Source organism: Lipotes vexillifer, unplaced genomic scaffold (genome assembly GCF_000442215.2).
Source record: "Lipotes vexillifer unplaced genomic scaffold, Lipotes_vexillifer_v1.1 scaffold1616, whole genome shotgun sequence".
In the NCBI taxonomy this organism is placed as follows: domain Eukaryota; kingdom Metazoa; phylum Chordata; class Mammalia; order Artiodactyla; family Lipotidae; genus Lipotes; species Lipotes vexillifer.
In genome coordinates this window covers 264,039-277,534 of record NW_006790438.1, presented here as the reverse complement: position 1 = coordinate 277,534, position 13,496 = coordinate 264,039, and the positions used below count along the sequence as shown (strand labels likewise).

The 13,496-nt window shown below is 37.9% G+C and overlaps 2 protein-coding genes across 2 annotated transcripts in view; both read right to left on the bottom strand.

Moving 5' to 3' along the window:
* Positions 1-3,861, bottom strand: SPMIP10 (sperm microtubule inner protein 10). The gene is made up of 3 exons (XM_007463729.1): positions 3,761-3,861; positions 3,075-3,183; positions 1-243 (listed from the first exon to the last, which is right to left on the bottom strand). Exons 1-3 carry the CDS (start codon positions 3,844-3,846, stop codon positions 34-36), a joined length of 405 nt encoding a protein of 134 aa, XP_007463791.1. The 5' UTR covers positions 3,847-3,861; the 3' UTR covers positions 1-33.
* A 2,406-nt stretch (positions 3,862-6,267) lies between these two features.
* PHAX (phosphorylated adaptor for RNA export) overlaps positions 6,268-13,496 on the bottom strand; it is a 12,753-nt gene continuing 5,524 nt past the window's right edge. Inside the window, exons 4-5 of the mRNA XM_007463728.1 lie at positions 11,967-12,050; positions 6,268-6,638 (exon numbers count right to left, since the gene is read on the bottom strand). Of these exons, the coding sequence (XP_007463790.1) occupies positions 6,369-6,638; positions 11,967-12,050 (354 nt within the window). The 3' untranslated portion in view covers positions 6,268-6,368. The remainder of the gene's footprint in view (positions 6,639-11,966; positions 12,051-13,496) is intronic.

The following is a 13,496-nucleotide window of genomic DNA, read 5'->3' as shown; positions in this document are numbered from 1 at the left end:
AGAGACTGAAATACTTTATCATTTTATTCTTCATCAGACCAGTCGCCTCCTGAAGCCATGGGAAATCACAGTGCTTTGGTACCTGGAGAGAGGTGAATGCAGAGGCATATCTGCAATTTTTATTTCTGGTGGGACTTTCTTCAAGACAACTTTACGATCTTCCCCATGGCAAAGCCTTTCACTGTGATTCAAAAACAGAGAGTCTTCCAAAGGGCCGGCATAGATCCCACATGCTTCTGCATGCTAAAAGAAAAAAAAAATGCTGTATATCACACCAAGAATCACTTTATCAGGGACTTCCCTGGTGGCGCAGTGGTTAAGAATCCGCCTGCCAATGCAGGGGACACGGGTTCAATCCCTGGTCCAGGAAGATCCCACATGCTGCGGAGCAACTGGACCTGTGCACCACAACTACTGAGCCTGCGCTCCAGAGCCCGTGAGCCACAACTACTGAGCTCGCATGCCACAACTGCTGAGGCCCGCGCGCTTAGAGCCCGTGGTCTGCAACAAGAGAAGCCACCGCAATGAGAAGCCCACGCACCGCAGCAAAGAGTGGCCCCCATTCGCTTGCTGCAAATGGAGAGGACCCTCGTGCGACGACGAGGACCCAACGCAGAAAAAAATTAATTAATTAATTTATAAAAAACCACTTTATTAGATTAAGATGGAAGTTGCCCAATAGTTTTTCTAACTGTTCCTGTTGAGAAGGAAGGTCTAGTGGGCAGAGCAATATCCCTTTTTCAAAAGCAGTGCTCTCTCACTGGTGTCTTCCGACCAACAGGAAGAGCCAGTGGTGTGAGCTGCAGACTATATAAACTTGGAGTCAGATCACTGACTTTTAGCTTCACTACTTTTGTGTTCTTGTACAAGTCATTTACCTACCATGAGACTCAGTTTCCTCAAACATAAAATGGGAATTATTAAAGGATTCTTTGAGTGTTGAATAAAACATTCTATGTGAATGAAAAAACTTTCGCCAACTACTAAGTAAAATAGCTACACAGTATGCATCTGCTGCTGCACCCTGCTGCTGGATAGATAACAGCTACTTAAGATTATCTTAGTTGTACATCTATTTCTGATTCTTTGATACTGCTGAACAACAGTCTGGCCTGGTCTTGGGGTGCCACTCCCTCTCTCCTATGCTGTGTTCTTGTTTTTATGTTGTTAAAGAGCTATATCATCAGGAAAAATGGTAAAATGAAAAGAAAGCATAGCTAGCATTTATTCAGTGCACATTCACTTCATTGTAATTCTCATTTAATTTTCACTTTTACTCTGTAAGGTAGAATATTCCATACACCAGTCGCTAATTATATTTTTTAAATTGTTAGGAACACTGTCAACTAAATTGGAGAAGTGAAATAACGAAAAAATTATGCTGACTTATAGCTCTAAAGAGTAAGGGCAAGAGTAACAGAAATGTTTTGATGCATTCAAAACAGTTCTTCATTATTGACTTCAACTCTAAGTTTATACCCTATAGTTCTAGTAAATGAAAAATATAAAGTCAGTACTAATATTGTCACCATGCTAAAGCTACTTAGGACATTGAAAATGACTTGATAAGCCACTAAGTTACATGAAATACAGCCCAATATTAAGATATTAGAAAGTCTTAATAACCACACAAATTTGATGTTTAAGTCTGGTATTTGAATCGTGATTTCCTTAGTTTCATATCTGTTTTCAAAATATCAGATAAAAATACATATAAAATAATCATCTCAAGGCAAATGGCAGCCTCATTTATTACATTGTATGTATTTTATAAGAAAATACTTGAGCCATATTTTTATATTTTGTATATCATATAATATTCATATTTTATAATATCTGTCTTCACAAAGTATATTCTTACTCAACATTAATTGCTTATCCTTTAGAAATTTGGAAATTAGTTATATAAACACATTTCTTCCTAGGAATCCTAACATGAAATCTCCTCTTATTGTCTGATTCTTACAAAATATTATAATCTCCTTTAAAGAAACAACTTACCTTTTCACAAGTGAATGGTCAATCAATCTGAATTTGGAAAATGTTTTGAAACTATTGACTACCGAATCAGAGCATTGAGTGGGCAAGGAGTCTTATCTGTAAATCTAGCCAAACTGTTCCCATAGCTCTCAACCTGAGTGTGCAGTACAACTGTAAAAATACACGCTCTGTAAAGAACAGACTTGTGGTTGCCAAGGGGGAGGGTGGATGGGGGAGAGTTGGACTGGGAGTTTGGGATTAGCAGAAACAAACTATTATATATAGAATTGATAAACACGGTCCTACCGTATAGCACAGGGAACTATATTCAATATCCTGTGATAAACCACAATGGAAAAGAATATAAAATATACATATATATATGTATAACTGAATCACTTTGCTGTACAGCAGAAATTAACACATTGTAAATCAACTATACTTCAATTAAAAAAAAATACATGCTCTGTACTGTAGCTTTAATGTTAATGGCGCCTACTTCTGATGAACTTAACAGCTGTGAGTTGCCATTATGTAGAGAAAAAGGTAGACACATATTTATGAAATCTTTTGGTTTACCTATTTTAAGTTTGTAATTGGGTTATTTGAATAGATACTGCTATTTAACTTTTGTTTGCAAGTTTACGTGAAGGCGCATCAAATAGTTTTTGTCAGAACAGAATGGTGGTTGTCAGGGCCTGGAAGGAGGAAGAAATGGGACAAAGGGTACAAATTTTCAGTTTTAAGAAGAATAAGTTCTAAGGGTCTAATGTTCAGCACAGTGACTACAGTTAGTAATACGGTATTATACACTTGAAAGCTGCTGAGAGTAGATCTGAAGCATTCTCACTGCAAGGAAAAAAAGAGTCAACAATGTAAAGTGATGAATGTGTTATCTTGATCTTGGTAATCACTCCACAGTGTATATCAAAGCATCACGTTGTATACTTTAAAGGTACACAATCATATTTGTCTATTATTCCTCAATAAAGCTGAAAAAATGAAAAATAAATTTCAAAGCAGCTTTTGTAGAGTTATATATGTCTATTCACAGATATATAGGTTTTTTATTATAAATACCTGTAGGAAAATACCTTAAGATTCACATTCCTGAACTTCATGTTCTGTTTCCAAGGCATTACATAACGTCTTGGGATCATCCCTTGCTTTAATGAAAACCGTGGCAAATGAATCTCACCACACCTGAAGATTAGGAAAAAGCAAGAAGAAAGGATATATTGTGAGCTAAATTCAATTATTTTAGCTTCATTTTACGGAATGGAAGCAGTTGTGCCTGTGAGGTTTGGACCCTAGCAGATGCAGCACAGAGCTGTGTCACTATTTGAGGCTCACCTAGTAGATAACCAACCCATTAAATCCCCGAGTATCACCAAGATCAAGAGTCTGGGCTGGGTATCTGTAGCTCTAACTGCACGCTGTCCTTTACAATTTGCTCATGATGTTCATTTTGGCCTGACTTTAAGGGGGAAGACAGCACACCATGATCTACCTCAGGCCTACTCATTACTTAAAGGAATCACTGGCCACTCACAAAAACCAGTTAACTAATTTAGCTTCTGAATTTAGTACATGCCCTACACTCAGGTCAGACTTGCTTTCTCTGCACACACATTGTTTTGTTCTGGAACATAAAGCTTTCTATAAAGATGCCAAGGGGAAGCACAGAATTAGCGTCCTCATCTATGTAGCTCCCAGACTGAAGACAAAGAAACAAAAAACAAAGAAACCACCCCAAAACCCAGAACCCTTAAGTCCTCACTTAATAGCAGGCTTATATGAATTCTCATCAGAACAGTTGTTGGTGAGTTTAGGTAAGATAGGACAAGTGTCTTTGCCTGAAGCCATCACTGCCAGTAGTGACAGGAATTCTCATCTAGAACTTCACTAGTCTACTAGTCTAATTATGATGTCATTGCTGCCTCAGATCTAACACTGTTTTGCTAATTTCATAGCAACCCATAGCAGTTACTTTAGAAGTTAATTAAGAGTGTGGCACTTAGAGCTATTTTCGGTGTTTTTAATACACCTTGAGTACATCATCATTCTTGTCACGAACACTTAAAAAATAAGGATGCTTGCAGATATATTACAAATTTGACAGATACTAGAAAATATATTGGACTAAAGAATTATTATTCACAAATAATCACTTCAAATTAACACTATTTACCCTTAGCTGATTTTCCTCTTTACATACTGCACGTGGTTGATGTGTCCCATTTATGTTTCACCATTACTTACACACACTTCAAGGTGTAAATCAAACTTGCCTAAACCCAAACCAATCCAACCCATTTTATCTCCTAAGATTTGAGTTATATCTCAGAGTATTTTAGGTAACAAAACTCATTTTAATAAAGAAAGGTTATGAGTGAGGACGAGCACCTAAATTACTAGGCCAGAGACATGGAGGGTTATTACTGCTAATACTCCTAGCCAGGAGGAAAAATGTTAGGCTGAACAGGTAAGAATGACTGATGTACACTGCCTTGGTGAGAGTATTAACTGAATACACATCCGGCAACAGTCTGGAGAGAACTTCCTAGATCTGGATAGTCAGAAAGTTTTAGAGAAAAGTAATGTTAATACACAAAACTTTACAGAACCTTAAAAACTGAAGCACTCGTTTCTATATATAACATTAGGATGTACTACAATCCAGAAATCTGGTTTGCAAATGTTAAGGAAATAACAATTGATGAAAACAATCCGGGAAGCGGGGAATGAGGGAGGAGCGATCCACTGAAGATGAAGTAGCCTGAGGCATTAATGTCCCTCAAAAACTGTAACTTTCATTAGAAAAATTAGCAATATTTACATGAGTAAGTGGCATTTAGATTTCTGAATGTTGATTATCTTTCCTGATATACTATACCTTTTGTTTTTTTTTTTGGCGGTACATGGGCCTCTCACTGTTGTGGCCTCTCCCGCTGCGGAGCACAGGCTCCGGACGCGCAGGCTCAGCGGCCACGGCTCACGGGACCAGCTGCTCCGCGGCATGTGGGATCTTCCTGGACCGGGGCACGAACCCACGTCCCGTGCATCGGCAGGCGGACTCCCAACCACTGTACCATCAGGGAAGGTGATATGTAAAATCACCTTACATAAAATAATCTCAGGGACTGTGGTGATCATTTTACAAGGCAGAAAAATGCTGAATCACTATGTTGTATACCTGAAACTAATGTAATATTATAAATCAATTATACTTCAATTAAAAAAAATTCTTTAAATAAATAAATAAATGGTTAAAAAATCTCAGGGATAATGTTTAAATACTTACCTACTTAAAATGTTTCTTTCCTAGGTTATAGCAATTTTATGAAAGAACATTTGAGATTAAAAAATAAAATCACTTGAAACTCATTAAGGACTGCCAGAACTCCACTTTTATTTTTGCATTCTTTATGAAAAAAATGTAACCAATTACCATTTCCTTTTCTTTCCCTGCTTACTTAGCTCCAACTTCAATGATCATGTATTTCAGAAACTACTGAAAGACTTCAAGTACATTGCTGCAAAGAATAGCTAATAATTGCTCCCTACATATTTTTGCTTAATCTATTTTGTAAACTGTAGTCAACTCCTGGAACATCTTAAGTAAACTACCTTTATTTCCTTAAATAAAAATGAATAATTTTAAACATCATGCAGATGAAACATTTTTAATACCTAACTTCCATAACATAAGGTAAAACAGTCTTAGGCAGGCTGTCACTGGGAATTTTTTAAATGTCATGGTAATTATGCAGGTATGGATCACATTCAGTATTTAATATATGACCAAGGTAACTAATAAGAGGTCAAAAACAAAGTTACAGTTAAGCACAGATACTTCTTTGAAAAGCTTCTGATGTTTATTTACTTCAGCACAAACAACTTAAGTGGGAAGAGCCACTAGTATAAACCTATTTTTAGTCTCTATTATTAAAACTGCTTAAGAGTTCTTAGAACACAGGAAAACTAAATTTGAATGCATTTGTAATAGCTTAACAATTTATGTCTTAGGATCTTTTAATGGAATGTTTGAAATCAATCATAATTCACTGCAAAGGTAAATCAGAAAAAGAAAACAAACTTTTGAATGGTATGTTATGATGACCTGGACAAAACTGATTATCAACTAGTAATGATTAGCACATGCAATAGATTGAGAAATTAAATCCTCTGCTATATACTTTTGTCAGACATGAGAAAGTTTTAAATGTTCTTATTGCATTCATCTCCCATATATTCAATTTTATTTAAAACAAGACAACAGTTCTCTCCAGATTTTTGGGTTTATCAGTGCAAAGTAAAATAAAGCAATCTCAGTAGAAATGGTTTATTACAATGTTATCTTAGAAAGGCTTATTTCTCAAAATGTCCTAAAAGATGTCTAAATCATGAGAATGATCAACCTCAATGGCTTCCTCTGCATCCAACTTTGTTTCTCCGTGTCCTTCCTGTGATTCATCAAGAGAGGCCAGGGCCTCATTTGTGTCACTTGCAAAAGTCTCTCGTGATGTATCATCATCTTCTAGAAAATTTAGGCTTTTAATAGCTTGTTTCATCTTTTTTCCCAACACTTGTGTTCTTCTCTTCCTAGCAGCTTTTTTATTTTCATATTCCTTTTGATTTTCAATGTAGAAAATGTCCTACAATAAAGGAACAACTTTAGTAAACAAGAACTACCATTTATTGAAAACCTGTTATAAGGCAGACTCTTTATATTATCTCCATTTTCCACACAAAAGAAATATTAGATTCATAATTGAACACAGAGTCCAAGATATTTAATAAATCCTCATTGCAAGTTGAGAGGATGAAGCTATGATTCAAACTCAGCCTAGTGTTAGGTCTAGGGTCCATACTTATTATACCATATACATCAATCTATAAAGGTTTTCTAAATAGAAATATACAGTAGGAAAATCATATTGTTTAGGATTTAAATAAAATATAATTTATCACAACAAAACAGAAGTCTTTGGTATAATAATTTACTAACTCTGAAATGTCATCATAACCACATGTTATATGCTAAGAAACTGGCCAGGCCCGAACTGTGTGACTAAGTATGATCACGTAACCTACACAATGCAAGAAAAATTCCAGCCCTTAAACACTGCTGTAATTAACATGTGAGACTGTAAATCTCTGCCAAAAACTTTTATCACAAGGCATAAAAATGATATAGTCAGCACTTGGATTCCAGGGTGCCAGAAAAAGGATTTTATAGCATGAGAATATGAGAATCTTCTAGTACAGAGTTTTTTAAGTATGGCACTACTAAAACTGCAAGCCAAGGAATTCTTTGTGTAGCAGTCTGCTGTGTGCATTGCAGGATGTTCAGCAGCCTACCTGGCCTCTACCCACTAGCACACCCACCCCACCGCCAAACGGTGACAACCAAAAATACCTCTAGACATTGCCAAATATCCTCTGAGAGGCAAAACTGCCAGTGAATGAGAATGGTTCAAGTAGAAAATACATTTCCATTAAAACACTACATGGAAAAACAAAATAACTTCTGGGAACCTTGATACAGACAGAGAAATATAATTTTAGAGGGTACAAAAAAAAAAGGTCAGGGATCTAAAGAGAAGGCAAAAATGATGATGCTAATACAAAAAAGATTCAAAGATTTAAAAGAGAAGCTAGTACAGGCAGGACACACTTTTGACATCCTATTATATTCTAGCAAGTGACTCTTAAAAGCTGTAGCCAAGGGCTTCCCTGGTGGCACAGTGGTTAGAGTCCACCTGCCGATGCAGGGGACACGGGTTCGTGCCCCGGTCCGGGAAGATCCCACATGCCGCAGAGTGGCTAGGCCTGTGAGCCATGGCCGCTGAGCCTGTGCGTCCGGAGCCTGCGCATCCAGAGCCTGTGCTCCGCAACAAAAGAGGCCACAACAGTGAAAGGCCCGCGTACCGCAAAAAAAAAAAAGCTGTAGCCAAGCCAGTTCCTATTACATTCTTAAAGTGCAAATCCCTTCTTGTTTATAAAAAAACAATACGGAGGATGGTGAGATAAAGGGGGCCTTCTGCTTCGCTAAATAGTAAAAGCAGCACACGGAATTAGCAGAGGAAGGAGTACGGAACCCTAAAATGAATGCAGTAAGGGAAAGCTTCAGAATATGAGAGCTTTGATGAAGAGAAGGAATGAAAGTATTTGCTAAAGAAATGAGGATGGGGGTGGAGAAGGAGGGTACAGATGTGAGAAAAAAGTGCAGGAAGGACAAAAAGGGTGAATTCAGAGGAAAATGAGGCCAGCTACCAATTCCTGAATGAGCACTTTTATGTGCCAGGCATTACGTTGAGAACTTTACACAGGTGTGAACTCTTTTCATTCACACAAGAACCTTATGAGGTGGGGATTATACTTGTTTTCAGATGAGGAAAAGTTAGGCTCAAGATTAGAGCCAACAGGTAAAGGTATAAAGTCTAAACTCATAAATGATTTCTTCAAATCCATATTCTTAAACCTTAAACCTTCGCAAGAGTGTGATAATTCACAATTTTTCCAAGAGTCTACTTACCTTCAAGTGGAACAATAGTAGAAGTATTTTCATTTTATATGGAAGCACATCCAAACATCTTGATAAAAACAATTCTAACTAGTACAATGCTTGGCAACACTAAATAAAATTATGAAGTTCCCCTTTTCCCTCCAAATATGGCAATCCTTATTAAAAAGGAATGTCATTCTTATGGGTTACGAATTTAAACAGAACTGGATGACCCAAAGAAATGTCTTTGTAGCATATTATTAACGTTGTCACAACAAATGCAGACAACAGATCATCTGAGAGCAATTTTTTTTCTCCCATCCATCTCTTTGAATAATTAACTCTGCAAGTTAAGAACCTGAAGTGCATACTATTTTCGGAGGGAGAACGTTAGAGGTGGACTTAATTAACTTTTTTTTTTTCTTTTAAACATAGTCAATTTTATTCTCCTTAAACCACAAAATAGAGTCTTTGGTTGTAAAATCACCACTAGCTACAGTCTTGCCAGGAGGTCCCGGCTGGGGAAGGGGCAGTTAGCTGGCAGCCAGAACTCCTGAGGGGGGGACCTCTTTAAAATGCAGACAGCCAGCTGGCGGGGCCCCCACACCAAGTCGGGGGAAGCACCCCGACCCTCTAGGAGGGCACCGGGCCAGGCCCCGGCGCAGCAGCCGCATGGCGCAGCAGCTGCTGCTGCACAGCACCACCTCCTCAGGGTCCGCGGCGCCAGGAGAGGACCTGCCCAGAAGCACCACGGCCACCTCTCCAACCTCCTCCAGAAGACCGGGGCTCAGAGATGGTTCTGAGGACCTCAGCTCCTCAGCAAAATCTGGGGACAAGCGTCCTGGAGAGGTGCTGGTCTGGGGGCCAAGGTCTTCCCAGGGGGTCGGTGATGGGGTGGGCGTGGGCGAGGGGGCCTTGGCCAGGCACCCCAGGGGTCCCCGCTTCGCAAATTAACTTCTAACTATTCTTATTTTTTCTTTCTTCACAAACTTTGTATTCTCTAAAACAAATTATAAGGCCATATACCGAAACAAAATCAAATGAGAAAACGTTGAAAACAAGCCCACTCAGTTCAGTTTTGGCTTCCAAGTTCTACAGACTGTGACTGTTAGCAATATAGTGACTAAAAGAATAATTATAACACCATTATTTGGATGGCACATGAAATTACCTATAATAAAATTATATCTGCCTTAGGCTTTTCCCTCTAGTAATGATAGTCAAACCACGCACATACAGAAAATTTGGCAAAAAAAAACCCAGAAAAATCTTAAAAGACAAAACATTTATAACCCCTCACAACAGACCAAATCATTGGTAACATTTTGGTGTTTTAACTGCCAGTCTATTGTCCCATGCCTCTTTTTCTCTATAAATTTGTACTTTGTCGTTTTAAAAAGTTTAAAAAGTTAGCATTGCATTTTCTAATTTTCTTAAAATTGCTTCACAAAAATAGAGGCTACAGGATAGCTGCTTTAAGAATGTCCCTATTAGTCAACATTCCCCTATTATTAGATACTACAAATGTTTCTGTTTATTATAATGCAATGTTTCTGGTTGTTTTAAGATAAAAATCTACTAACATTAAATCTCCTTCTCCACAATGAGTTAGAAGAAATGAATTTCAAAGATAGGTGATTCAGTGAAAACAGCATGGGTTTGAAGTCAGAGTCCTTCCTGTGTGATCTCAGACCTATTCTTTCTATTGCTCTGCATTTGCCTATCAGGGTAATACCCAATGATAGACAGTGCCAGGCTGACGGTGAATAAATGTTATTTTCTTCTCAAGAAACAAACAGCTTTTCTAGACATCATTTTATTTAACTCCTTTATAGCAATATTAAATAGGCAGGGCACATATTAAAGTCCTCACTTTATAGATGAGAAAATCAAGGCTGAGGGAGAGTAAGCAATCTGCTCATAGTCATATAATCACTATATGGCAAAATTAAGATTAAAACCTAGATTTTGAATCTTAGAGAATTCATCACATCATGCTATATCTTTGAAAAGAGTCACATTTTGCTATCAAACAAAGACCCAAGAAGAATGTTCCTTCTAAGTACACACTCTGATCAGGGGTTATATTGGGGGAGGAGGGAGAACATCACTAAGGTATAAGCTCTGTTCTACCACTCAAAAGTTGTGTTCCCAAGGAAATTCACATTGTTATAAATTTATTATCAAAATAATTGTTCCAATGAGGAAAAAAAGTAGTTACAGAGTAGAGATTTCAAATGTGCAACAACATATCCTGTAGGAATTTCAGTAACAGATTTTTAAAAAAATGACTAAAAGTGCATAGCCAGAAAAAAGAAAAAGAACATTGAGCAGATGTAAAATATGCTCACATGTAGCATCAGCTCAAGAGAAAAGGTTTTTATTTTTCTGTCATCATCATTACATTAGTACAGCTAAAGCACATTCCTATGACCTTTATCACCCACTGTTATAAAAAAGAGAATACAAAATTTCTCAAATACTGTAGCTGTGTTGCATGTGTACCATCTCCTTCCTATGCAAGAAGACAGTTCTCAATTTTGATCACATGTGCTAAGTGCGAGTCATGTTCCTTAATTAATAAATTAAAAGGTAACTGAATTCTGAGCTGTGAAAAACCCACAGTGTATAAGATTTCCCATATGACATTCTGGTAATACAAAAATGATACTAAAATGCCTGGCTTCCAGTTTGTAAGAAATATAGGAGATAGAGGAATAAACAAAACAAATGTGTGAGCAGACAACAGAATGTGGTATATTCTATAAGACAGCCATATTGGACTCATCAAAAGGTCTAAATCATGGAGAAAAATGTAGGATTAAACAGATCAAAAGAGATATAACAAATGGGATGTGGAAATCTAGATAGGATCCTGATTTGGGGAGGAAAAAAGCTAGAAAATACATTCTTGGGACAATTCAGGAAATTGGAATAAGGGCTAGATAGATACTGGGATGATGCTATGAAACTGTTCTTATTTTTCTTAGGTGTGGCTGTGTAGGATATTGTCATTATTGGGAGATGCTTGTTGAAGTAATTAGGGCTGAATGTCATGATGTTTGCTCCTTATTTCCCAATGGTACAGAAAAAAAATTGTATAGGTAAATGTCAAAATGTTAACCACCCCTGAACCTAGGTGAAGGATATATGGGTATTCATCCTGTTGTTTTTTCATCTATTCCACGTTTGAAATTTTTCCTTAATAAAAAGTTGTAGGAGTAGAAAAAAAAATTACATGCTAAGGGACCAGGAAAAATTGCCATAAAAGAAATCTTGACCTTGGCTCTGAAAGGGAAGAAAATGAGGAGGCAGAGCTTTACCAAAGGCATAAGGTTTACTTGAAAAGAGACAATGAAAAATTGGTCAGTACAAGGCAGAGCAGGTAACAGAGATCAGGAAAAAATGAAGCTAGAGGCTGAGTGGGAGTTAAATTATGATGGATCTTAAAAGTCAAGGACATTATTGTTTCTACCTTAATCTGCTCCTCACTGATACTAGGAGTGTTCTTCAGGAGATTCAGGAAAACGCCACCTGGTGTTCTTCTTCGACTACCATTCTACAAAAAGGAACAGAAAAATTATCCTGTGAAGACTCTTCCAGTGAATGGTCAAAGCAACTTTCAGAGACATTCCTAAGGAGATATTAAGGTCTACAGTACCACTCCAGTTTAACTGCAGTGTCCTTCTCTCCTCTCCAGACTTCCATTTGCTCTATTTCTTTTCCCACGGCACGTATCACTTCTTGGCATACTTGAAGATACTACATTTATTCTTTACAGACTGTTTCCCTCCCACCCCCTACTACAACATAAGCTTCCTGTGTCTAGAACAGTGCCTGGCACACAGCAATACAGAACTGTACAAGGAAAGAATGCATGCACCAAAAGAAAGTGAATTTGGACTTGCATCTTCCCAACATTCAATAGATTTCCATTAGCTCACTGGTTTTATTACTACTGTATTATTACTACTACTATTAAAATTTTGATATAGGGAATTCCCTGGCAGTCCAGTGGTTAGGACTTGGTGGTTTCACTGCAGGGGGCCTGGATTTGATCCCTGGGTGGCGAACTAGTATTCCACAAGCTGTGTGGCACAGCAAGAAATTTAAAAAAAAAATTTTTTTTAAAGTAACATATTGATATAATCTGTAACTTCATGCTCAACTGAATGAAAATCTAGGTACCTTAAACAGTGACACAACACAGGGATGCCAGTACATTCATGATTATTATAATTTGTTTTGCTGTTAACATCTGGAACCTATGTTCACAGGCTGTTTCCTCACCCAGTGCTATCACTTCTAACTGGTTTCTTTTCTCTCCATTTCCACAGCATAATACTGATTTAGTCTCTTGTGATGTTATTATTCAAATTCATGAGGAACAAATAAGAAGGAAGCCATTCAATCTTCATCCTCACCCTGTGCTGAAAGCTCAATTAAATGAGATCTGCAAAACCATTCGTTCTATGGGATAAACTGCTACTGCTTGTGATCTGGCCCCAACCAGAGAAGTGCTCTTTATGCCATTCTGGAGCAATGAAGTATTTTTTAACTGTTTTTTCATTTTTGCTTCCTCAACCCCAGAAGCCTCTTCAGACATTTTGTTTCCTATTCACTCCTGCCACCCATGAAATTTTAATACTCACAGATATACTTTATATTTATCTGTGCTTTTTACATAACAAGATTTTTGGTTTCTTTACCCCCAAGAACCAGTTTCCAAGAATGCATGAATTGGTCTTCCCTGGTGGCGCAGTGGTTGAGAATCTGCCTGCCAATTCAGGGGACACGGGTTCGAGCCCTGGTCTGGGAAGATCCCCCATGCCGTGGAGCAACTAGGCCTGTGAGCCACAATTACTGAGCCTACGCGTCTGGAGCCTGTGCTCTGCAACAAGAGAGGCCGCAATAGTGAGAGGCCCGCACACTGCAATGAAGAGTGGCCCCCACTTGCTGCAACTAGAGAAAGCCCTCGCACAGAAACGAAGACCCAAAACAGCCG